Here is a 26,860-nt window from a genome sequence, read left to right on the forward strand (position 1 = left end):
GAATAATCCTGAACACCATCCTTTTAATGCTGCTTTATTTGACTAATATTGAGAAAAAGATTACATCACAAGAAAAAGGAAAAATTCCATCAACATTAATCCAACAATTCTGGAGAGTCACTAATTATCTTGCCGCATCGTTAAATTAAATCAGGCAAACGTCGTTTTGCAAAAAGTTGATACGATTTTACAAAAGTCCTACAGTACGCGGCAGAACCGATCAGTGCTCATTCAAACAAAAAAACAAAACAAAAAACTCAATCTTATGTATGGTTAATATGATGAATATGCAAAAATGGGATGAAGACGGTAAATGCGGCTTTTGATTCCGCTGTGGTGACGTCAGATCAACGTGATGCGTTCCAGCCCTACGTCACCGCTGACGATCACACGCCTGATCTGATTCGGGTCGATTCGGTAGTTGTAGTCCACTCGGAATTTGTTGACAGTCACGTGGAAAAAAGCCTCCTCGCAGCGGATGCTCATCTGAACCACAAGGGGGGAGCAAAACCGCAATAAAGAAAATTTAAAAACTAACTTTTTTAAATCTCGAGATATCCCCAAGTAAATGCCAAGTACGAAATCAATCTAAGCAATTAAACATGAAACAAGCGTACAGTAAATGATTACTTTGGGTAATTAAGTACTTCTAACATTCAATCAGACATTTTTGCGAGTTTTAATTTTTAAAAATGTATTTTTGCCATAAACCGCTTGTGTACATTTTAAGAACTTGTTATCATTTATATTTAACTAATTAAGTACTAATCAATGACTTTGCTGATTTGAGAATCAATTTTGTGAGTATTTTGAAATTAATGTCCAAAATGTACTTAAGTTTATACTTAGTATATGAGTTACTTTTGGGATTTAATGTCCGGACTCATACAAAAAATTGAAAATACATCTCTGGTGTTAAGTCATTTATGTTAGCGCTAAATTACTTTTCCTAATTCACAAGTTATTTTCAGACCATACACTTGTTTATTTTATATATATAAAAATATATTATTGTATGTTGCACGTCTTTGGGGTTGAGTTAATTACATAATTACTTTAGTACTAAATTAGCTAATATAATCAGTTACTTTAGTACTTCATCACCTAATATGAGATGTACAATATTTTGTCCAATACTTTGATCTAGTAGTGAAAAAACACTAAGGAGCTGAAATTTCACCCAGGTGCTGACAAAATATTTTGCCCAATACTTTGATCTAGTAGTGAAAAATCACTAAGGAGCTGAAATTTCACCCAGGTGCTGACAAAAATATTTTGTCCAATACTTTGATCTAGTAGTGAAAAAAGACTGTAAGGAGCTGAAATTTCACCCAGGTGCTGACAAAAATATTTTGTCCAATACTTTGATCTAGTAGTGAAAAAAGACTGTAAGGAGCTGAAATTTCACCCAGGTGCTGACAAAAATATTTTGTCCAATACTTTGATCTAGTAATGAAAAAACACTAAGGAGCTGAAATTTCACCCAGGTGCTGACAAAAATATTTTGTCCAATACTTTGATCTAGTAGTGAAAAAACACTAAGGAGCTGAAATTTCACCCAGGTGCTGACAAAATATTTTGTCCAATACTTTGATCTAGTAGTGAAAAAAGACTGTAAGGAGCTGAAATTTCACCCAGGTGGTGACAAAAACTTTTTGGGCTAAAATTCCGCGAGAATGACCCCAAATAATTACTTATTTAATTGTCTAAATTGTTTGTGTTGGTACTTGGTATTTAATTGTCTAAATTGTTTGCTTTAGTACTTAAGGTAGTTGATTAATTCATTTAGTATGAGCCATTTTTAGCCCCTCCTTTAGTCAAACGTGTAAAAAAATGAAATCGAGTTAACCAGGAAGCCATCAATTCCTGTTCGCAAACTCCCTCAATCGGTGCATAGACGACGATTGTCATTACCTCAAAAAAGTGGCCGCGTGCAAAAGGATAGAAGTCCCTCTGGCGCGCCGCGACGAACCACTTCTCCGACAGCAAGGATTTCCAACTAAACACGTTGACGTCTCCCTGGAAATCTAAGCGAGGGTTCAGCCGCGGCGCTCTGCGGTCGCAAAGTTTGATATCTTCGCATCCAGGTTGCGGGTTGACGCTGTAGCTTTTGCCGATGTCGAAGTCGATTGCAAAACTAAAAAAAAAAATCCACACGTTAGCACGGTTGAGAGCCCGGTTTTAGAAGGAACCCGGACCGGTACCGTTTTGCGTTCTCCTTGACTCGTCCTCTGATGGTGAGAACGTTGCCCACATGGAGACCTCTGACCAGCTCCGCTTTGACAACATAATCTCCAAACATCTTCCTGGTTTGAACATTCTGCAAGAAAATGCAATTTGTGGAAAAACAAAATGCTGATGAAAGGAGCATGTGAACTAGCGCAGTGGTCCTCAAACGGGGGTACGGGTATCCCTGGGGGTACTCTAAAAGATTTAAATACATGCAAAAATTGTTTTAAAATGATCCAATTAATTATGTTTCAGGGAAATATAAGTTCATAAAAATAATTTTATGCCAATACGAGTCAGTGTTTTAAAAAGCCAGATTCCCCAAATTAGAATGGTTCGACCCAACTTTCCTCCTCTCGTTACCTGTCAAGTTAGTGATTTAGATTTGTGAGAGGATCTCTACTATGATCCCAAAAGAGGACACTAAGTTGAATATTTTTTGTGACAAATATATTTTTTTGTGGACAAATATGTATAATTCTTTCGGAGAACATGTCTGGTCTGGGACGATGTTTATTATTTTTTGCGGGCATTTATAAATTAAGTGAATTATATATATTTTTTGTGTGAACAGATCTCTAATATCATCCCAAAAGACAATGCTTGATTTTTAGTATTTTTCTGTGGACAAATATTTATAATTATTTCTTTTGAGAAAATTTCTGACGCTTTTTTTTTGTGGAACAATATTTAGGATTTTTTTTTGTTTGTTTGTGAACAGATCTTTATTGTAATCCCCAAATTTGACCTTTTTAATATTTTTCTTTGGACAAAAAATTATATTTTTTTTCTTTTTGCGAACGGATCCGACACTTTAGTGGCCAAATATTTATTAATAGTTCAGTTAAGGATTTTTTTGTAAACAGATCTTCTATAATGCAAAAAGATGACGTTTTATGTTTAATATGTCCAGGTACTACAATTACATTTAGCACATAATTTGATTACTTCAAGTACTAAAGTAAAAGTTAATGTAAAATGTAAATGTGCTTTATTATGTACAGAACACATAGAATTTAAGACACAGAATAAAAGATTTAAAAAAAAAGTAATTTATTGTTAAGTACTAATCGATTACTCTTGAGTACTAAATTAATGAATTAATTTATATGATAAATACACCCACTAAACTGGTTACTTCAGGTAGTAAAGAGATTACGTCAGGTACTAAATTATCTCAGAAATTTCGATAGTTCTTTTAGCGAAATATTCTACACTGAATGTTGGACTGCAAAGGCGTATAAGAACGTCTTTGGGATTCAATGAGTTAGTAACAAAAAAAAAGACGCACCTTGACAGGCTCTATAATCAGCGCGCATGAGGACGTGACTTGGTCTGAACATGGTCTCATTATTTTGGTTTTGTTGAGCTTCGGCAAAACACACAAAAAAAGTTAGCATCACGATGAGGCCACGCCCCTTTTGGTGGCCGACTACTCACGACGACGAGCTTCCCCTGAATGAGCATCCTGGTGACCAGCTCCAGTGCCATTTGTTCGTTTGCGTTCAACACCCCAGACGCTTGCGGCACCGTCTAACGCGAGCGAGCGACAGCGGCGTTAGCTTAGCGTCGCTCCTATTTTCTAGCAAGACGGCGATTTACCATGGTCACCAGACTGGCTCGTTTGCAGACGTATTTCTCCGCGGTGCTGTCGCAGTTCTTGTTGAACCAGCTACCATCTTTGTTGGCAACCATGCCGGCACAGTGTCCACCTTGTTTGCCCTTAGCAGGGGCATGGGGATGCTTTGCCCCCCAGTTCCTGCCAAAAAAAAAAAAAACCTCACAAAAATTGCCCATCATGAAATCTACCTAGTAACAGACGACCAGTTCGGATCGGAGAGATTCTGTTGGTCGGCATTTTGCGAGATTCGGGGCGCCGGCGCTCACACAATGGATTGTTTTAAGGGACTTCCGTCGGTCCACCCCCAGACTCCCTGGGTGCCCGCGTCCGTCAGGCCCAGCCAGGCCTTGGCCCCCCCCAATGTTGCCTTCAACCATTCCTGCAAGGAATCACACAATATGGATCTAGTACTCATGACTTAGATGAAGTGGAAACGAGCTCACGCGACCTTTTCGTCTTCGTCAAGAATGCTCGTCAGGTTGCTGTCATGTGACAGGCAGAAGGCGTTGGCCTCCTTCCATGTCTTGGTGTCCTTGGAGATGTAGTAACACTTGTCCTGGTTGTCCAGCCAGCCTGTGGGACACTCGCACTGTCCTGGAAAGAAAACCAACAACGGACTTGAGCAAAGCATGTGACATTTTCAAATCCAAATGTATATGTTCATATTTGATGAATAAATGAGTCCATTAAATATTAAGTGGTCTAAAAATGGCTGGTATTAATTTAATATTAAAAAAAGACAACGACTAATGTAATTAAGTACTTCAGTAACATAACCAATTACTTTAGAGCCTATTATAAAGTAACTTAGCATCTAAAGTACTCAATTACTTTAGCATATACTTTACACTATTATAGAGATGATTGGGTACAAAATTACTTTGGGTCATTAGTTAATTATAGTAAGTAATTGATTTAATTACATCAGTAAAATAACCACTTACTTAGTAATTTAGAGCCAATTACTTTAGTAAGTACTTAAAGATATTAATTACTATAGATTATACAATATTGATTTCATTAGGTCATTAAATACTAATTACTTTGGTATTTTAGTACAAAATTAATTACTTTAGGTCAATCAGTAGTAAAGTAATCAATTACTGCAGTATTTTAGTCCATAAAATGATCAAGTACTTTAGTAACAAAAGTAACCACGAATATAGTAATACAACGATCTTGTCCACATGGGGTCAGTATTGTCACATTATCACACCTTTAATTTTTTTCATAGTCATTGCTTATGACGCCCAAAATTGTTACTTCAATCATTATAAACGGAGCTCAACACCGTTCGTTTATGATCCGCAAGCAACAAGGCGTCTTTAATGACATAAAGGATTTTGAAATATGATAACCTCGTCACATACAATTGCTTTACATTTCATTCGTCTTAGTGGATTTAACTTTAAATCCACTTTTCTCGCAGTAACAAATGCGAGAAAAAAAACATGCGAGAAAAAAATGTCGAATCCTTTCAACTTGTCATCAATTCAATCATTTTTCATGTTCAAAATTGATCGGAAAAACTCACTTGTAAACACATTACACGACACATATTCGGTTCAAGTCTGTTTTGACGCAGTAAATTTTAACGTAATTTTTACATTATCCACGATGGCAAAACGGGCAATAAACAGAATTAAACGTCGCATTCCAAAGCCACGAAATAAACAAACGTTTTGATACCTACTGTTCAACCAATGCATATTTAAAGATGTATAACAGGTTCTCAAATTGTGTGAAATTCAATTCATCTTAAATGAATAAATATTCATCTCACCACGGCTCAGAAGGACACTGAAGATAATGAGAAAGCCTTTGGCTTGATGGATCATCTTGAAGCTTCTGGCCACGGCTCAGTGGCCGTCCCGACTTCCGTACAATCAGTTCAGATAAACGCTTGATTTACGAACTTGGAAGCTGCACCTTCTGGAACGAATGAGAGTGTCCTACTGGAAGCTTAATAAACCACAAACGACATGCCCACAAGTACCAGTGCGTTTTTCATATCATAAAGGGTAAAAAAAGAAAACTCCATAATGACGTCGACACGTTTACGACTGCTTTATATTTCATTCGCCTTGAGGTGGATCAGAGAAATTTTCCAGTTATAAATTTATATATTCATAGTAATCGAATGGCTCAACTACACTTAATAATGTCAAGCAAGATGTTGTAAACTAGGGCAGTGGTACTTGAAGGATTTCTAGGAGGGACTCAAGATTTTAAATAAAACAAACATGCAAAATTCCTTTTAAAATTATTGAGTTAATTAAATGTTCCAGGAAAATATAAATTCATAACAACTTTAATGCTCAGTAGGCTATTCAATTTCATTATTTTTAAGTACAAATATTTATAATTATTTTTTAGAACAATTCTGACAATTTATGTCGGTTATTTTTTGTGGACAAATAATAATTAAGTTAGTTATTTTTTGAACAGATCTCTACTGTTATCCCGCTTTACGGTTTAATATTTTCCTGTGGACAAATATTTATAATTATTTTTTTCAGATCTGACACTTTGTTGATTATTTTTTGTGGAATTTTGAAGGGTTCTATAGTTTAATAAATCCAACACCGATGGCATGTTTTGAGGTTTTTTTTTTTTTAGTGTTTGGCTGAACTGACTTCAAAGCAGTAAAGCCTGTATAAAAACAAAACAAAACAAAACAAAAAAAAGAATAAGGCTCGATTTGGTTAGCTTGTGCGTCTCAAAAACTCACATGGCCACAGCATTAGGTACATATGCACAATTTTATGATCTCAAATACTGCATGAATGTAATACAATGAAGCCCAGCATGTCCTCAGATTTTTTTGGAAGGGGGAGCCCGGAGGTGATTCTCCAAGCAAGTGGCCGGCCTTGGGCGCCCTCTAGTGGTTCACTACAGTCCCATCGCATTTTCAAAGTGCATTCTTTCAAACCTTCGAACGATGAAAAATAATGAAGAATGAGGAAAAAGCTGGGGGGGAAAAAAAGAGTATGAAAAAAAAGTGGAAAAAAGAAGCAAAAAAAGAAATCCTTGCTGAAAGAATCAATGACAAGTAGCCAATACCACTCCTGAAACTCTTGAAACTCCTATTGGAAAATCCGCCATCTTGCAGTTTTATTACTATAAATTAAAAAGTGAAATCCAGTGATAGCAGCGCTTGGATCCGCATGTGCGTCCTGTCCACTTTTGCGAAGAGGACATCAGCAGGCCCACCTCATGACCTTTGACCTCTCGGGCCGGCGGACACCGCCTCCGCCTCCTCGCAGTCTCTCAAGAGCGTGTTTCCCCTCAGATGATGTCGAGGACGTCACAGGGCACGAAGCCTCGCTTCTTGCCGCTCGCTACCCCGATGAAGCCGTTGCTTTCGTCCTCGCAGCTCACGCAAATCTGGTGGGAAAGAACAATAAGCACGTTCAAATGTATTGCAAACACGTTCGAATGTACTCGCAACGGACTTGTTTGCTAAATGCTAAAAACGTAGCATTTGTTCACATTGGTGTCGATTAGCATTTGCCAGTGCATTATGAGGGAAAAATGCTAGTATTTTATCATTTGTCGCACAAATACGTTTGTATGTATTTACAAGTATATCCGAACATTGTAAATGTTTGAAGGTACTAAACCCTTGTGCACAAAGTTATTCATGAATATTTTTTCCATCAACCACCCAAATTGTTCAGTGGCATCAGTTCTATCCATACATGTGGGTTACATGTATTAACACCCACAAAAATTTGAAAAATGGTATGGTCTATCTTTGTAGTCTATGACGTGATGATGACACTTTAAGACACAGCCATTAACTGGTCTCTACCGCCACCTACTGTCTTGAGGTGAAAGAATTTTCTGTTGACCACTGCTCAAAGAAAAGTCGCAAAAATGACAGGAAAATCAATGTCATAAATCCTATTAAAATGCATCTCAAAAATTGTAATTATTATGGTTTTATATGGTGCAAAATTTGGACAATTATTATTTTTGTACACAAAATCTTGCAAAATCTCCAGCTGAAATCACATTGAAGTGTCAGAAACGTTGCATTTCGACATTTTACATGTTTTAATCATCTTTAATTTTCAGCTTCCTAGTGTTTTTTTCCCCGTTGATTCTTTTATATCATAAAAAAAAATAAAAGGAATTTCCTTAATTTGCAACATACTGCCAGAAGGGTTACATTTGTTTGGAAGTACCTTTAAATAATTTTGAACATACTGGTTTGCTAAATAAATAAAAACACAATAGATGGTGTACAGTCGTCGTTGGATACGTTGAACGATGCCGTTAATTACAGTTTGTCCAGTAGAGGGCGTTCTCACCCTTTTCCTGACACTTGTTGAACAGCGTCATTCATAAACACACACATATACATAGTATCATACATATATATATATATATATATATATATATATATATATATATATATATATATATATATATATATATATATATATATATATATATATATATATATATATATGTGTCTGTGAGATGCAGATTTTTAAATGTACAGTATGTGCTGTGAATCCAAAACACAAGCCCAGTTTGAGTGTGTCCAAATTGAAGCTGCTTTCAAGTACTGATATAAACAGACAAAAATGCTCGGGATATTTTTTGTGTGACCCGTGTTCTCTTTAAACGATCACATTATGTTCGAGTTTTTGGAGAACGCGGCGATCTCGTATTCTGTGGCTTCACATCCGCTGGGGGTTTGCTTACTTGACTTCTCATCTAGAGTCCCGCCACAAGCATTGTGGGAAAAAGGAACAACGCGTTTAAACTCATGCATATTTGACAGATAAGTCAAAAAATCTTCTGACGAGATGATGCGAGGGCGAGCGAAATAATAGGCCTCCTGGGAGCAGCAGAATTTCTTTGACGCTAGTTCAGCAGCCACAAGATGTCAAATATGTGTGATATGCTCTCAAGACTGATCATAAATGACAGACGGGTAGAATGTGGACTTTTAAAACGTCAGCAAAGGTCACTGCTTCTTCAAATCGCGATGTTTCGCTTCATTCAGTGGCTACTATTTTCCTTCCAGTGACACATAAGCACATAAATAGGATTCGATTGGGGGTTTTGCTATTAAAGTAAGCGGCGTAGAGTAAACCACCTGTTCTTTGCATATTTTTGGTTTGTGATCCTGCTATGTCGCAAATACTGCTTTTGTTTAGTTTATACAACAATTGTCTTACATTTCACAATTACTTGAGTTGTAATTGCTCGTTTGGCAACTAGATGGCAGCACACTATTATCATAAACTATAATTATCTATCTATCTACCCATCCATCCATCCATCATATCGTATTTCATATGACATATCATATGATATCATATAATATATGTTATATCATATGATATATACCATATGGTAAATCATATGATATATCATATGAAATGATATATCATATCATATGGTATATCATGTGATATATCATATCATATGATATATCATATGAAATGATATATCATATCATATGGTATATCATGTGATATATCATATCATATGATATATCATATCATATGGTATATCATGTGATATATCATATCATATATCATATGGTATATCATATGATATATCATATGATATATATCATATATCATATATCATATGGCATATCATATGATATATCATATGATGTATATCATATGATATACATATGGTATGATATATGATATATCATATGATATATCATCTATCATATATTGTGTCATATATCATATCATATATGATATGATAGATCACATGATATATGATATATGATATGATATATCATATGATATGATATATGATATACCACATCATATCATATGACATATCATATGATATGATATATTATATGATATATCATATATCATATGATATACCATATCATATGATATGATATATCATATGATATGATATATCATATGATATGATATATCATATGATATATTATATGATATGATATATCATATGATATGATATATCATATGATATATGATATGATATGATATATCATATGATATATATCATATCATATGATATATTATACGATGATATAAATTATATGATATTTTATCATATATCATGTCATATATCATATCATAGAAATATTGTGTGCCGTTTTTTTCAAAGCAGAGCTGAAAAAAAAAAAAAAAAACAACTGGACCTGTCCTTCCTTCAGCGTGATTTGGCCCTGCTCCCTGCAGCCGATGAACGTCCTGTTACACCTAAAAACCCGGTCTCCCTCCCGCAACGGATGGGCAAAAGACGCCGGGAAGAAACCGATCCTGTCCTCAATCACCCCCTGGAAAATATCACAAAGACGATAGTTGACAGATGAGTTGTTGTTCTTTAGTCAGCTTCAGCGTTATTGGTTTTACTTTCAAAATTCTCCAAACGGGCCAGATGCCCGTGTTTATCCACAGCCTGATGAAAAGCAGCAGCGGTAAACGCACAATGAGTCGGCTCATGCTTTGCTAGCAGCGTGTCGCTTCTGCACAAAACCTTTCCTTATCTTCCCTTTATTCAAATTCATTACGCACCATCTTGATTTCCCGTCTTTTCCTCCGCTATCATTTACGACTCGGTTCATCAATCGCTTCATTTCTTCCGGGTTCATTTAGTTATGAGTGATTGGGGTAAACGCGCGCGCCGAGTTTATCAGCGCCTTGAGAATGCGCCAAAACATTTCGGTCTTCATAATAGGATCAAGAAGTCACGGTGCGTGAAGGTAATTTAACGCTTACCTTCCACCAATCATCATTGGATTCATCAACGAGCAAAATACGGTCTCCCGCCCTGCAATAAAAGGCAAAACAAAGGGGGAGTCAAACAAAAAGGTATTTATTTTCCAGAGGAATATCGAAGCCTTTTGTCATTTAATGAAATGAATTTTGGAGCTTTATGAGCCACAATGAAAACAACACAATAGAATCGTGAGTCAGGATGCTTACTGCAAGCAAAGCTAGCTAGCGTTTAATCTTCATTTTTTTTTTGGTTTGGGTTTGTGCATTAGCATTGGCAAACTAATGGGAAGATGGCTAGATGAGATGTGAGATTTAAGAGCTTAAATAAGAAAAAATAGAGCAACATTTTAGAGTAGGCTTCATTGACATTGTTATGGCCTTATAGTAGTGGTTTAGCTAAAATTACTTGTTTTTTAAAGAACAAAAAATAAACGTTCCAAACCGTCAACACTTCCATAAACATTAAAAAGGGAAGGCATAACACCCAATATGACCAAATTTGTCTTTAAAGAAATCACTAGTTTTATTTCTAGCTAAATCAGCAATAAGCTAGCACACTAGCTGCTAGTAAAGCTAACTATAATATAATTTATTTGAATGTTTTTCCTCATTTTAAGATTGAAAAAAAAAACGAATCCACATAATAATTGGGTTATATAAAACTATACCTTGACATTTATTTATTTTATTTATAGTAAATGGATGTAGCGTTCGCATGTTAGCTTTAAGACATTTGCTGGTCTTTACCGCCACCTACTGTCTTGAGGTGAAACACAAGTCAACAAAGAATATTCTGCTGGCTGTTTGACCACCGCTCAATGGAATGTTGCAAAAATCGCGGGAAAATCAATGCAATAAATCATTTTAAAATGCATCTCAAAAATTGTAATTATAATGGTTTTATATGGTCCAAAATTTGGACATGAGTCATTTTTGTCCAGAAAATTTCACACGTCCAGCTGCAATCACATAGAAGTGTCAGAATCGTCGTGTTTGGAAATTTTACATGTTTTAATCATCTGCTGGAAATTCCAGCTCGCGAATGTTTTTTTTTCCTTTTATGACATCATAAAAAAAATAAAAGGAATTTCCATAACTTGGAACACAATTCCACAAGACTTAAACTTAACATTAAGCGGACATCTTCTCAAGTTTTAAATGTCATTGTGATGTACTGCACTTGGGTTATTTTCACATCGGCTATAATGTCTCCATCTCGTTCGGTGTCATATATTTTGAAGGTAAAATAGAATTTCAATCCAACAAGGGTGACTGTAAAAAACCCATCTCCAATGTTTTTGAGAAAAGTAGCGAGCTAGCGCAGCCAGAAAAGGTTTTTATCATCATCATCATGTCATTTGGCTCAATCGGTTTTACCACGAGGAATTCTTCTTTTCCAGGAAAATGGTGAATGGTGAATCACTATACCGCATGTCTGTGTGCGCCATAGTAATTACAAGCATCTGCTCACAGTCATTGTTGGCAAAGTTAGAAGTATTTAAAAAAAAAAAGGGAAAAGGAACAGCTTCACTGAGGAAAATATGGGTTTTTACATCATTTCCTCGATTTCCACATCTTGTGATTGTTGGAGTGTGTCGCTATCCTGGTTATATCGAGAAAACAGGATACGGTGTGGACAAATCACTCACATTTCAATATTCACGCGATGAAAGTCTTCGAAAAAAGGACTTGGTGAAAATTTTTTCCTCAGTTGGACTTTGCAGTTCTCATCATTACGATCGCCGAATTATTGAAGTAATCATGTCATCAAGCACAAGTGGAACTCGTCCAAAAGGGGATTATCTCCCAAGTGAAATGAATAATTACCCGATGAAGGATTTCTTTTTATACTAATTTCGGTTGCGTATGCTGATTAAAGTGGGGGGTGATAGAACGTGTTAGCGGAACACGAAGATCATACAGGGACAGTAGATTACACAAGTGTGTGTGCGCCATGTGCGTCAGAAAGAGTGCACTCTCATTTCTTTAAATCCCTCGGGGTAATTTGTGAGGAACAGGAACAAATGGATGCTTGAGATGAAGGCTGCGCATGATGACTAGCGCATTTCTTCCTGTCTTGAGAGCCTGCTTCAAAGTATTTGGAGGTGTGCGGCGGTGATGATGGGGCAGTATGACACCACGGCAGCAGAAGAAAAAAAATGTCTAAAATGCTCTCATACTGTACCGTCAAAAAGGGGATCGGCTTGGAGTTCCTATGCGATTCGATCGGTTGGGTCTAGTTTCCGAGTCTAGTTTCGGAATTTTGCTTTCTAACTTTAGTTCCACAGTCTAGTTTCTGATGGTCACTGTCTTAATAGCCTGGTCCAAAGTATTTGGAGGTGTGCGGCGGTGATGATCGGGCAGCCTGACACCATTGCAGCAGAAGATGAGGCATGGGTTCAGTTTAAAAAATGTACTAATACAGTACTGCCAAAAACTGGACTGGCAAAAATTTCACAAGTTGAACTTCCTATGTTGTTATTTCAGTTGAGTCTAGTTTCCAAGTCTAATTTCTAAGTCTTGCTTTGTGAGTTTAGTTCTACAGTCTCAAGAGCCGGATCCAAAAGTCTAAAGAATCCAAAGTATTTTGAGGTGTGCGGTGGTGATGATCGGGCAATCTGACACCACTATAGCAGAAGAAAGTTAAAAAAAAATGCACTCAGGCTGTCTACCAAAAATTGCAACTATTGTATAAAAATTTCTAAAGTTAGACTTCCTATGCTGTTCTATCGATTGAGTCTAGTTTCCGAGTCTTGCTTCCTGAGTTTAGTTCCAGAGTCTAGTTTCTGATGCTCACTGTTGTTGTATTGGATTTTTTTGCAAATAAAGTCATTCTTATTTGTCCTGTCTGCATCCGGGTCCAATTTATGTTCCTTGAATGACGTCCTATTTTGAACATCAGTATTACTGTACAGCGAACATGTTGGCGGTTCCTATTTCATAAAATGATCTCTTTCTTATATCTGATATGGCCTAAGATGCTGCCAGAGACCCGTCCAATTGGAAAGTAATTGGTGTCAAGGAAGTACTACATCCAGAAGTCACAGATGGCTAGAGACTATATGAGTACTATAATTTTGGTATCCTAGAGAGTCCTGAAAACCTTCATTTTTGCCTCACATCTTATGAGCATGTTTCCTCATCATCAGGGGAGCCTCTCATTAAAAAAAAAAAAAAAATCAATTAAATATGTGTGTGTAACAAACTTAGCGAGACCCAGAGGACTCAATCGGAAAAACAAACGTGAATGTTGGCAGAATGAGATAAAAAGAAGAGGATGCAGATGACCGTGACTCAACCAAAACGTCATCTCCAGTCTTGCGACAGCTGCTGCACATGCTAATGACAGCCAAAATTGCGTGTGCGCGAGTGCATGAAAACTAGCCTCATCTCCAGGTCATGGCTCTCTTGGGCGGTAAAACTGTACAAGGCCACGTAGGTGTTGAGCTGGAGCGCATCTTCGTGAAGCCGGCTGTCTTCCAGCTAGACACACACAAACACACACAAAAACGCACACCACACAACTGAACACAATTACAACAGCACACCTGCTTATTGTGTGTATATATATATATATATATATATATATATATATATATATATATATATATATATATATATATATATATATATATATATATATACCAAATTTTCCCTCTATAAGGCACACCAAAAAGCCTTAAATTTCCTCCAAAGGTGACAGTGCGCCTCAAAAAAAAAACTTAATCACCAAATTTTTCAATTTTTGCCCTCTGTAATTTAGTTATATAACTGTCTGAAATTTTTATATGCTATATATGCTCCAATTTTGAAGCAATTTATATGGTAACAAGGCACATAAATTGCAGCTTTTTGTCGAAGAAAGCCTGATTTTATAAAATGAATCCAGAAACTGGTTTTAAACCAAAAAAAAAGAACATATTTTAAGGTTTTTGGTTGCAATTTGATTCAAAAAGATTTCAGTTTAAATATTTGATTGAGTCATTATTATATTTTTTTTTAACTCTTGATTGGTCTTAGCATTGATCCAAACAGTCTTTTAATGTAAACAAGAGGTATTTTTTCTCATTTTTTCTCAGATCCTTTCCACAAATCATCTTTACTCTTAATTTCTGATTGTCTTAATCTTAAATCCTAATCATAATGTCTCTGATTGACTTATCTTATTAGACATTCCCTTAAGAATAAATCTAATGGATTCTTAACACAACTCCAGCCACTACTGTAGCTTCTATTCTATGCGCCTTATAATGCGGTGTGCCTAAGATATGAAAAACATTTTAAAATAAGTCATTCATTGAAGGTGCGCCTTATAATCTTATAGTGCGGAAAATACAGCATATAAAATATGTAATCCTGAGAGGTGAGCCTCAATCTGTTCCTTTGAATCCACCGTGAACACAGGTGCGAAAAGCGTAATCCAGGAAGGCAAAAAGGATGTGAGGCGGGCACACAGGAAGTTGTCAGAGAAGTGTCGGCCCAATTAGCACCCGTTCACAATAGCGAAGGGTGTTTTTATCTGTTTTTAGTTCCAATCGCAAATACCTCGAGTGTGGAGCCTGCCTGCGACATTTCACACTCTTTGTAAGAAAATAACTTGTTATGGGGGAAACGTAATGACAGCGAACTATAGAAAACACACAGGTGGTATTTTTTCAAGATGACAGGACTTTCCTTGAGGCGCAGGAAGTAATGAAGTCATCCATAAGGACTAGCTGATGGAGGAGTGAGAAGCAAGCACGAGGCTAACTGCCCTGTGTGGCCTTTAGGGACAGGAATAAAAATACGACTATTTGTATGTCGACTGTTATATAACAAGGGTGATCAGATCACGGACTTCTGGTTGGGAAACACTGCATTGGGCTTAATAGCACAAATAGCGCGAATCACCATGTAAATTCTCTGATTCTTACCTTTGCATTTGTTATAAATGTATTTTTTACAATTAATATTTTTAAATTTAACGTAATCAAATAATATTTTTTAAAATATGAAACAGCTGTTTATTCATTTTGGGGGTGATCGGAGTTGTGGTTTAATTCGATTAATCGAGTTTGACTGACTTATCTGATTGTTTAGTCGACATTCGCTTTAGTGCAGCTCCATCTAATGGACACATAACACAACCGCAGCCACTACTTTAGCTTCTATTCTATGCGCCTTATAATGCGGTGTGCCCTGTATATAAAACTGCTTTTAAAATAGTCCATTCATTACAGTGCGCAAAATACGATACAACAGAGTTGTTCAAATCCGACGTATTTAACTATTTCCTGAAAATTAAATGAAAAAAGTTTTTTTTTTTTTTTTTTACATTGTAAACAGTTATTATTTTAAAACACTGATAATCTGCTATTCTTTGGGATATTAACGTTATCACTGTGCTCCTGATTGATAATTTCTTCAAATTCAGCAGGCCGGATTTAAAACCTTAACGGGCCGCATATGGCCCTCAAGCCGTAGTTTGTCGGATGACACGCAAACGTCGTGCCGTCAGCTGTGCCGGACGCATCGCGAGGCTTCGTAGTCTCTTCTCCTTTGCGGGGAGCGCGGCCGTTTGTGTATTTTCCTTGTATGGTTATTTGTTCACTATTATGTTTGTCCGAGTATCTGCGGTCTATTTTGCGCTGACAACGGAGATAAACATGCCAAACTAAAAAAGCAAGCAAAAAAAAAAAAAATCTCCTCCGCACATTCCATCAGGCAGAAAAAGATAAAGCTGGGCTAGCTTTAAAAGCTTCCAATGAGATTTTCATCATCACCCAACAGGAAAGATTTTTTTTTTTTTTTTTGGCCGCCTGACTTGAGTTCTGGATACTGCGGGGACGAAAGCAGCAGAAGGCCCGCAGACCCGGCGAGTGAGGTCAAGGCTGGGCTCTATCGGCGCAGGCCCGCCGTGCTTGTGTCAGCTCCAATTTGATTTGTTACCGCAGGAAAGAGAACTTTTCCCTCCGTTTCCTGGGAACTGAAGCGGTCATGGCGGAGGGCAGTCAAGACCAGATGAGCGATGCCTTGCTGCATTTTTTTCGCTCGGTGATATGTAATACCATGAAAAAAATGTCTCACCTCAGAACTGTGGGATGTTCTCTCTGGCTGATGGCGGTAGAGCTCGGCCCCGTTCTCAAGGACCGTGAAAACTGAGAGAAAATGGAGGGACACCATTTATAACTCGATTGTTTTCGGTTCAGTTGTCAATATCAATAAAATGACGCAAGTCAAAGTGTTAGATAACAGGTCCTCGGGTTGTTTTGCTGTTTTTTTTTCTCTCTTGGTTTAAGAGTCTAGTTTCCAAGTCTAATTTCAGAGTCGCACGGTTTTCCAGGTCTAGTTTCCCATGCTCGCTGTGGTTATATTGGATTTTCGACCGGAAATATCTCCTCCATTTCCAAGTCCTGTCTGATACTAGGTCCAAACTCTGCTCTTCACATGACAGTATGTCTAGTTTATAAAACCAGAAACACTCTAAAACATCTCAAATTTAGGCCAACCTTCCATTCTTCAGGTTATTTTATGCTAAAAACCCAGAGAATCCGAAATAATGGTTTCTTTCTGTCTACTGGTTTTACAAATCTAGTTTCCAAGTCTAATTTCAGAGCGGTCTGGTTTTCCAGGTCTAGTTTTCAATGATCATCGTGGTGACTTTGGATTTTTGTACAGAAAAAGATTTTACTCTTCCACTTCAGTCTGCTCCTAGGTCCAAAATCCGCTCCTCACATGACGGTATGTCTAGTTTATAAGAGCAGAAGTACACTACTAAAATTCAAATAGTAAAATTTGACACCAACTTTCTTAGTTGTTTTATACAAAACGAGCAGTTTTCGGGTTGTTTTATGCAAACAATCCAGAAAGTGTGGTCAAAATGACCGAAAAAACGAATTGGCCTTTTTGTAAACTTGTTACTGGTCTAAGACTACTGGTTTTCCGGGTCTAGTTTCCAAGTCTAATTTCAGATGTGTCTTGTTTTCCAGGTCTAGTTTCCAATGCTCGCCGTGGTTCCGTTGGATTTTTGTACAGGAAAAAATGTTATTTTTCCACTTCTACTGGTTTCCCGTGTCTAGTTTCCAAGTCTAATTTCAAAGTAGTCTCGTTTTCCAGGTCTAGTTTCCAATGCTTGCTGTGGTTAGGTTGAATTTTTATGTAGAAAAAAGTTTACTTCTCCACTTACAAGTCCAAACACTAGAAAAACTTTACAGTATTGCTCGAACCTCATTAATTCATTTTTATTTGTTCCACATTGGAACAGAGATATTTTGATTTTTGCGCACACCTGTCCTCCTGCACCAATGACTATGTCTGATTGGGTCAGTGCTTTGCCCTTCAATAGAGAAATTCTCCACCGTAGCTGAAATAACAAAACGTTGGCACAAGTACTCAGGTTCCAATAATTCTTGTGTTTTCATCCGCAAAATGTATCATGCTCAGTACAAACCCGGGGGAAAAAAAAATCCTGATTTGATGGATTGCGCAATTCTAACAATCTCAAAGGCAGAAAGTCTTTCCACGGGGTTAGTCAGCGACTCACCGTCATCGCTGTGTTTTCTCGACAGTGCCTGTCTGCTGCCGTGAGCCACCGCTTCCTCGGGCACGTTATCCAAGTCGCTGGTCTACAAAGAGAAATTGCTAGAAATTTAAAAATTCAATCATATAATCAAGTGTTTTAAATCACAAAATAAAAGCATGAATACTTTTCTACTCTACTTACAGTAAAGGTCTGCACACGCCATCTTCAAATGGCATTTTTTATGGCTTGGAAAATTAGTTGTTTTAAAACCTATTCCGCAATTAACTCATTGACTCCCATTGACGGCGTTAGACGTCTAAAATTCATTTTTACCATGCTGCCAATTTACACCTTAACTCATTCGCTGGGATTGACAGTTATATAAATCGAAGTTCAATTTAAATAAAGTGATCCTACCAAAAAAAATTACTTTTCAAGAAAGGAAGTGAAAATAACAAGATTGTGGGGTTGCATAAGTGTACACACCCTATATATACTTCTTTTTTTTAATAGATAATAATAATAGAAATGTTTTCTCTTTCCTAGGAGGGGCTTGGCAAAAAAAATGGGACGCACTGATTTTAAGTGACTCTAAATAATACCAAATGAAACTCAGAAGTTCTAGTAGGCTTTTCCTGACAGGTTTTTGATCTCCTGCAGAAGCCCAAATATTTTGTGCTCACACTGACTTCTGTATGAAACAGTTTTTTTTCATGTATTAATTTATGTATGTGTTATTGTGTGTATTATTTCAAAACAAGTGCTTCTTTTGCCATTTTTCAACATCTGAACCTGTACTTCTACTTAAGTATAGCATGTAAGTACTTTAGCGACCTTCTCGCCATGTCAGATTTATGATTGGGCTCGTGTACCTAACATCGAGGCCAACGTGCGTAGACGGTGTTTCCAAGCCTGCATAATTCGACTATTTCCATAACATGTGTGCACATACGCAGCTGCACAAACAACCTGAATGTCTTTTTCTTGTCTTTGTCACAAATCCAAAGAAAGACAGACTAGTGTGTACTCGTCAATCATTACAGTGTTGTTTTTGGAGTAATTTCCCCGGTGTCTGCTTTCATGTTCCTGCTGACTCTGCATGTGTTCCTGTTCCTGAACAGAAATCTCATTTATTTAATTTGTCACTGAAGTAGCCTCGTGGGCGTGACTATTGCATGGCGGATTGCTCGTTATCCATTGGCAGGATTTATGGTTGAGCACTTTGAGTTTCAGGTTCAAAGAAGACTGTTTTGAAATGATATATATTTTTTATTTTGATGGTTTTATGGAGTGGAGGATGACTGGTTAGCACGTCTGCCTCACATGTGGAGGCCGTGGGTTCGATTCTGGGTCGTGTGGAGTTTGCATGTTCTCCCTGTGCCCTTGTGAGTTTTCTCCTTGTAACAAATATTTACATGAGAACAATCTTGGAGTTGATGTAAAACCATCAGATTTGATCAATTTTCCCAACCTATAGGTGTCAAATTCCAGTCCGCGAGGGCAGGTATCCTGCATGTTTTCCAGGTGTCTCTTCCCAACACACCTGATTCAAATGATGAACTCATCAGCAAGCTAACAATGAGCTTGAAAATCATCTTAATCATTTGAATCAGGTGTGTCGAAGAGAAATACATTAAAAACATGCAGGATACCGACCCTTGAGGACTGGACTTTGACTTTGATTTTTTTTGTGGCCCTCGAAATGCTGATTTGACTTCAACTTTCTTTCGAAAAATACCAAACTTGTCTTCAACTTTGAAAAGTTTTTTTGCGGAAAAAAACAACAGCCATTTTTTGGTTCCCAATCTCTCTTTTCAACAGATTTTCTGGAGCTCTGATTTCAAAACTAGTGTAGTGTGTGACGAACTTGAAAATTTATTTGACTTGGCAGTTATTCCGCCCCTTTGACGGAAACAATAACTACAATATAGTTATAGATAATAAATTAGTTTGACACCCCTGCGTTACGAGGACAAAACGGTTGAGAAAATTTATCAAATTTGATGTTTTTACAAAAATTCCAAGATTATCGTATTTTCCGCACTATAAGGCGCACCAGATTATAAGGCGCACCCCCAATTAATGACATATTTGAAAACTGATTCCATATATAAGGCGCACCGGACTATAAGGCGCACCTTCAATTAATGACATATTTTAAAACCTTTTCAATCACAATATAGTAATACTCAAAGTAATAACAATAATAACTCTAAACTCTCAATAGCATAATAACTCAATGTCAATATGAGCAACCCTGTTCAACTGTAAACACACAAAAGAAACAGCTAAAACTTACTTTATCACTTCATTACTCTTCAACGAGACCCAATCTCAATATTGATCCATATATAAGGCGGACCTGATTATAAGGCGCACCATCGACTTTTAAAAAAAAATAAGGCTTTTAGGTGTGCCTTATAGTGCGGAAAATACGGTATTCTCGCATTAAATATTTGTTACAATCTTCACAGAAAATAGTTGTTGATTAATCGCAATGGATTATTGAAACTTGCGATGAATTAATTCCAAATTTGAATCCGATCCACTTTTAGGATCTTGGTAAAAGACACCCTAAGAATTTTCTTAGTATGAAGCCTACTTTACTGTAAGCGCCCCTCTATTTTTCACCCCTTTGAAACACCCACTCCATGCACAGACCCAGACGCGGCTTGAGAGTATAGCTTTTATAATCAGACCAATTCATCTGGAGGGCTGTATCATAAGCCTTTTTGTACAACAGCTCCCCTCATGACTGCTTGGACTAGAATGCCTTTATTGGTAGTGTTTATGGCTCCGCAGAGGTGGTATCTATTTGCTCCATCAGCTACAACATGTCAGAGGCAGCGGTACCAAATAAACAAAACGTCCGAGGTGGACCGACACTCAGACGCATGGGGCCCGACGACGCGGTCTGAGTGAGGAAATGAACAAATGGCGCGCTTGATAATAAGGTTTTATAATTGGTTGAAATGTTCTCGCTCAAGCATTTGATGTTCATATTTGTTAAAGTTCACAGAAAATTGCATTTGATTCTCTTCACATTATTATTTTAAGTATAAATGTTATTTGGAGAACTGTGTCAGTAATTTCAATGCACGTCCAGATATCCATACGTTTTGCAAAAATAATAACTATAACCCAATTTAGCAAAGAGTTGCTGCATGTTCCAATTAATTTGCTCTTGATTTGAAAAGAAAACTATGGCCTTACCGAGTTTCTTTGTGGAGACTCCGAACCACTGGCCCGTTTGGCCTTTTGGGCCAACGACGTCCCGAACCTGAGGGCCTCATAGACGGGGTCCACTTTATTGCCGCAAGCTTTAATGGAATAGAAGGATGCATGAAAAGCAAGGTGAATATATCTTATATTATCTTATCTAGACCACTCACCGATGGGCATGACTTCTTTGATGCAGCCGTACTGTTCCTGGATCAGTAACGGCGAGCTGTAGTATCGTCGGAAGCCTTTTGGCTGGAGGGAGACACGATAATGTTAAAATGACATGAATAAGATTATTACAATATTACATAAATGTTTCTTTAAAAAAAAGAAGAAAACATAGGTTGATTAAAGCAAATGTCAGTTTAATTTTGGATGATGCCTTATTTTGAAAATTAATTCTTTAAAATCTGTACCAGAACCACTGGGGGTATGTGAAGGTACTACACATCTAATCTAATCTACCAAATCAAATTTACTTTTAATCCATTTTAATCCTATTACAGGACACAACATGTTTCTTTTCAAATTGAGAGCAAATTAATTGGAACATGAAACTGAATTGTTTCCTTTCCAAAACGTAACACTTTATTTAGCAGAGGTAGGCAATTTTCTTTTTTTTTTTTAAACTGGTCCAACATTCGTCATTCGCCAGAGCCCCGCCACCTTTTCGTCATCGTCGGTCCATCGTTTTTTTTCAAGCCATACGAAATTGTAATAAGCAGTTTGTCGGTGTATTTTTGCCCAACCTTCCGCCACTACTCGAGGATGACATTTAACTTTTTTTTTTCTGGTCCGTCAATCGTCAGGCGCTGATCTACTTCTGTCTGCACTCATACTAATTCCCTTTTCTGTTTTAGTACTTAGACTTAAAGTTAACACCATGTCTGTGGTTCTACGTTTGCAATTGAAACACAACACAGTAATATAAGTGTAACACGAAAACAAAGCCAGCTATGGGGTTTAACCCTAGGCTATAATAAACCATGATGTTTAATACAGGTGACGAGAGTACAATTAACAATCATGTCCACTGGATGGCATTATCATGCAGTATCGATTTATAATAGTGGATTATCAATGTTATACCATGAGCGACACCAATGGCAGATTTTGTCCCAGCCCGAGTCTCAAAGTTCAACATCAAACCGAAGCAAAACAGACAATAACAAGCACTGATGGGAACAGCATCAGACCAAGACCGCGGTGCAAATGGAGTCATAGAACTGGTCTCGGTGGCTGAGCAAGCTAATGGAGAAGCGATAGGAACGAGTAGTCGGAATTTCACCTTTGCGGAAATTGGCATTTGATGTGAATTAAAAGAAAGTGAAAGATTATAGTCTTAAATCATGCATGACCGTCATAAATCATCCGTCCAAATCTACAGATGGCTTCGACAGGAATTGGAAAAAGTGGGAGACTAAAGTTGTGAGACTTTGTGCAGTGTTTTGACCATTTTGGGGTCATTTTTTTTCACATCATTCTCACGATAATTTGACCAAGGGATGGCACACGCCTGCTTGGTGTGATAACTAAGTGGTCACATCTTCTTGAACTTTGACATGTTGTCACCATCTGGGTGAAATTTCAGCTCCTTCTTTCAATGCTTTCTCTTTGATGTGAAATGTTTTAAAGGGTTGGATAAAATATTGACCATTTTTTGGGTCATTTTCTTCCACATCATGCTCCTGGTAGTGTGATAACAAAGTGGTGGTGCCATGTTGAACTTTAACATGGGGTCATCATCTGGGTAAAATTTCAGCTCCCTTGTATCTTCTTTCATTGCTTTCCCTTTGATGTGAAATGTTTTTTATGTAAAGCTCAAAGGATTGGATCAAATATTTTGACCATTTTGGGGTCATTTTCTTCCACGTCATTCTCGCAGTATTTTCGCCAGTGAATGGCATTTGGACATGCTGTCACCAGCTGGGTGAAATTTCAGCTTCCTGCTGTCTTCTTTCAACGCTTTCTCTTTGATGTGAAATGTCTTTGATGTAAATCTCAAAGGACTGAATAAAATATTTTGACAATTTTTGGGTCATTTTCTTCCACGTCATTCTCGCAGTATTTTAGCCAGTGAATGGCACTTGGACAACATGTTGTGGTGAAATTTCAGCTCCCTGCTGTCTTCTTTCAACGGTTTCTCTTTGACGTGAGATGTCTCGATGTAAAAATCAAAGGATCGGACATAATACTTCACCAGGGTTAAATAAGGACACCAAAACTAAGAGTCAGTCCAGCCAGTCTTACTCTATTATTATCTATCGTCTAATAAAAAACACATTGTTTCTACCGAACATAGTTTGTGACGTTATCCCGCGCAGGTGTTCCTAATGCTGTGTCCGGTGGGCCCGGTGATGCAACAGATGTCCTCTCGCTCGGGGAGGGTTCTCAGACCGAAGGGAAACAAGCATGCCCACAGAAGAGTCCCAAGTTTAGAGTCGAATTTAGAGCTGAATCCCGCTGGGGAAACGTTGTCCTCTTTAACCTCTCAACCTCATTTTCCACTCCTGAGAGCCGATCACATCATGGCTCCCCTTCCGCTCGTCCCCCGACAGGATGTAGCGGATGAGCCAGTACCGCAAATATTAAAATGGTTTCAATCATAATAATAACAAAATAATAACAAAAATGCATGGTTTAAATCATAGGTGTCGAATTCCAGTCCTCGAGGGCCGGTATCCTGCATGTTTTTGAATCCTCTCTCTCAAACACACCTGATTCAAGTCATTGGGATCATTTTCAAGCTCTTGTTAATGAACTAATCATTTGAATGAGGTGTGTCGGGGTGAGAAAACCGGAAAACATGCAGCATACCGGCCCTCGAGGACTGGAGTTTGACACCTATGGTTTGAATCCTCATGTTATCCCAACCATCAGCTTATGTTAACTATTTTACAGGTGCATCTCAAATCGAATCATGAACTGGGCATTGCAAATATGGTCTGTATTTATTATTTACTTGAAACGAATCCAAGAATGCACTATCAGCAAGAATTCTGAAACCAGGACTAGGACATGCACAAAAACGTTGGTTCGGTGACCAGTCAAAAATTTTCGTCAGCGTTCCAAAGTCTCGGCTTTCTTTCTAAAGCTATCATTTCAATTCTAAATAGCAACATCTGTTGGCATGAGCATAATGAGAAGCCCTGTTGCATCGATCCGGCGACATAAATAGGCTGGCGGTGACGTCGGGGAAAGGGCGGGGTGGCGGAGGTCAGAGGTTTGGTGTCGGTGGCGCGCTTGGTGGCAATTAGCTCGCAGATTGACTGGCAGAGGGATGATATAACGATGAGGATGAGCAGGAGGAGGAAGAGGAGGATGACGATGGCAGTCGCAGATGTACCGGCACACTCACACATACAGTAGAGTGTGATTTCTGAATAAGCGCATTCTGGTGGAGGATAAGTCAACGCTAATGTGTGCAATACGTTCCGGCTGCTATTAATCAACAAACGTAATGATGGATTTCTTTATGAGTTCGGAATTATCACAATTTTATTTAATTGATTGTTGATTCGCCGTGGCGATATTTAGGCTGCGGAGACGCTAACTATTTCAGCGAGGTTAAAAAACAAACAGAAGAATAAACTTGTGTATTTACTGTAGCATCGACCAATGCTATTCGCTAGGGATCACGATCGGCCCAGCCAATGAGAAGACGACGTTCACATACCGTCTTTTCCGCACTATAAGGCACACATTATCAAAATCTGACAGGAGACCATATAATCACAAATACTTTTACACTTATACTAACCCTAAATGATCTAAACAGTCTTTTGAAGTAATCAAGTGGTATTTTTTGCCCCACTGTTCAGATATTACTTTTCACATATGGTTATTCTTAGTTTCTGATCGTCTATTAATACTTTGACTGACATTTTTTTTGTTGTTGACATTCCCTTTAGCGCAGCTCCATCTAGTGGATGCATAATGTAACCTAAGCCACTATTGTAGCTTCTATTCTATGCGCCTTATAATGCAGTTTTAAAATAGGCCATTCAAGGGGCGCCTTACAATCCGGTGCATCGGAAAATACAGTAGGGAGTAGACCCAACACGAAACTTGGAAAAATACAGTAATTAGGGAGTAAACGCAACACAAAACTTAAAATCATTTATCCCTTCATTCATCCCTATTTTCTCCAATTATTTGATCCCTTCATAAAGTTATTTAAAATCAAAGGGAAAAGCATTGAAAGAAAACCCTAGGGAGCTGAAATTTCACCCATAAGGTGTCACCATGTCAAAGTTCAACATGGCACGACCACTTAGTTATCACACAACCACGAGTGTGTCATCCCTTGGCTAAAATACTGTAAGCGGACGGATGGATGTTTTGCGGCTTCAGTAAACAAGACCTTTCACTTCCTGTTTCGAACTATCGTTACCATAATCTCGTCCGATGAGAAATTAAATTGCCATTGTGCCAAATATCATTTGTTTGTATATATTTACGAGCGGAAAGTGGAAAAATACCATGATTTAAGGATTTTAATGATGAGAGGATGTCTTACCAGTTTCCCCATGCAGCGCTGCTGTCCGACGCCGTTCTCGCACTTGTGGTGGAGGCTCATCTTGCAGGCTTTGCAGCGCAGGCCGTGTTTGGCCGTGTTGCCCGCCAGGAACACCACGTGCTTGGCTGTGGTGCCTGACAAACAAACACGCACACATACGAAGACTTGAAAAGGACGTTTCACATATGCTTGCAATCTTTTTGACGTCTTTCGCGGTTTTCCACAACAAAACAAAAATCTGTCTTCACGTCGGAGTGTTTTAATATGCATGTTTTCTTGTTTTGGATCCCGGGAAATGGTTTTCCGTGGAAAGGTAATAGAGAAAGCGCTACGTCACGTCATTGTCGTCTTTGTTTGAACCGCACCGTCGGAGCCGAGAGCAAACCTGCGAAAAATGACACGCGGAATGTGACAGATCTCGGGAAATGTGACACATGCATGTTGTGCATTTCTGCTTGAGATGGATCAACCAATTAAAGCACCTTTACCTTCTCCGCACTTGAAATTTGGTCTGTGCTTGACATTTTTTATTATGTCATATTTTACTAGAGATATTAAAAAATGAACCATTTTTCAACAAACCTTTTTGTGTCTTTAAATATATGACATGGTAAAATATCCCAATCATCATCAAACACCAAAGCACGTTTTTTTTAAAACAGCCCTGTACAAACTAGCTGTTTGGGGAGACATACAGCGATGCGTTACCATGACGACAACTAACTGAGGGAGAAACATTGCTTATATTAATCGTTCAAACCCCAAATTACACCACTTAACTATACTGCAAAAATATAAATGCGCATCATTTTGTTTTTGTTCCCTGAACTAAAAAAAAGACTTTTTGGTGGGCATGTATTTATTTATTTATCTATTTTTAAAAAAGTGTTTAATTTATACCACTAACACTTCTGAAACGCAAACCTTTCGCCAAAAAAACGATGACATAATTTTAAAAAATGACTTATTTCAATAATTATTAGCAATATTCTTTTAATTTCGCCTATGTGATCATAAAATTGATTCAAAAAAGA

General features: G+C 37.7%; 2 protein-coding genes across 3 annotated transcripts in view; both read right to left on the reverse strand.

Annotated features, from left to right (window-relative positions):
* Positions 1-18: 18 nt before the first annotated feature.
* LOC148412628 (uncharacterized) lies at positions 19-5,807 on the reverse strand. The gene is made up of 9 exons (XM_088433888.1): positions 5,634-5,807; positions 4,299-4,444; positions 4,117-4,229; positions 3,832-3,988; positions 3,670-3,762; positions 3,521-3,598; positions 2,205-2,320; positions 1,915-2,137; positions 19-486 (listed from the first exon to the last, which is right to left on the reverse strand). Exons 1-9 carry the CDS (start codon positions 5,686-5,688, stop codon positions 343-345), a joined length of 1,125 nt encoding a protein of 374 aa, XP_088290014.1. The 5' UTR covers positions 5,689-5,807; the 3' UTR covers positions 19-342.
* A 786-nt stretch (positions 5,808-6,593) lies between these two features.
* stac (SH3 and cysteine rich domain) overlaps positions 6,594-26,860 on the reverse strand; it is a 28,360-nt gene continuing 8,093 nt past the window's right edge. For both annotated transcript variants that reach the window (XM_088433653.1, XM_088433652.1), the window contains 9 exons: positions 25,827-25,960; positions 21,478-21,559; positions 21,299-21,405; positions 18,107-18,188; positions 16,651-16,721; positions 13,970-14,067; positions 10,585-10,636; positions 10,005-10,142; positions 6,594-7,237 (listed from right to left, as the gene is read on the reverse strand). In XM_088433653.1, the coding sequence (XP_088289779.1) occupies positions 7,139-7,237; positions 10,005-10,142; positions 10,585-10,636; positions 13,970-14,067; positions 16,651-16,721; positions 18,107-18,188; positions 21,299-21,405; positions 21,478-21,559; positions 25,827-25,960 (863 nt within the window). In that variant the 3' untranslated portion in view covers positions 6,594-7,138. The remainder of the gene's footprint in view (positions 7,238-10,004; positions 10,143-10,584; positions 10,637-13,969; positions 14,068-16,650; positions 16,722-18,106; positions 18,189-21,298; positions 21,406-21,477; positions 21,560-25,826; positions 25,961-26,860) is intronic.

Source organism: Hippichthys cyanospilos, chromosome 14 (assembly GCF_059441005.1).
Source record: "Hippichthys cyanospilos isolate Australia breed blue-spotted pipefish chromosome 14, RoL_Hcya_1.0, whole genome shotgun sequence".
In the NCBI taxonomy this organism is placed as follows: domain Eukaryota; kingdom Metazoa; phylum Chordata; class Actinopteri; order Syngnathiformes; family Syngnathidae; genus Hippichthys; species Hippichthys cyanospilos.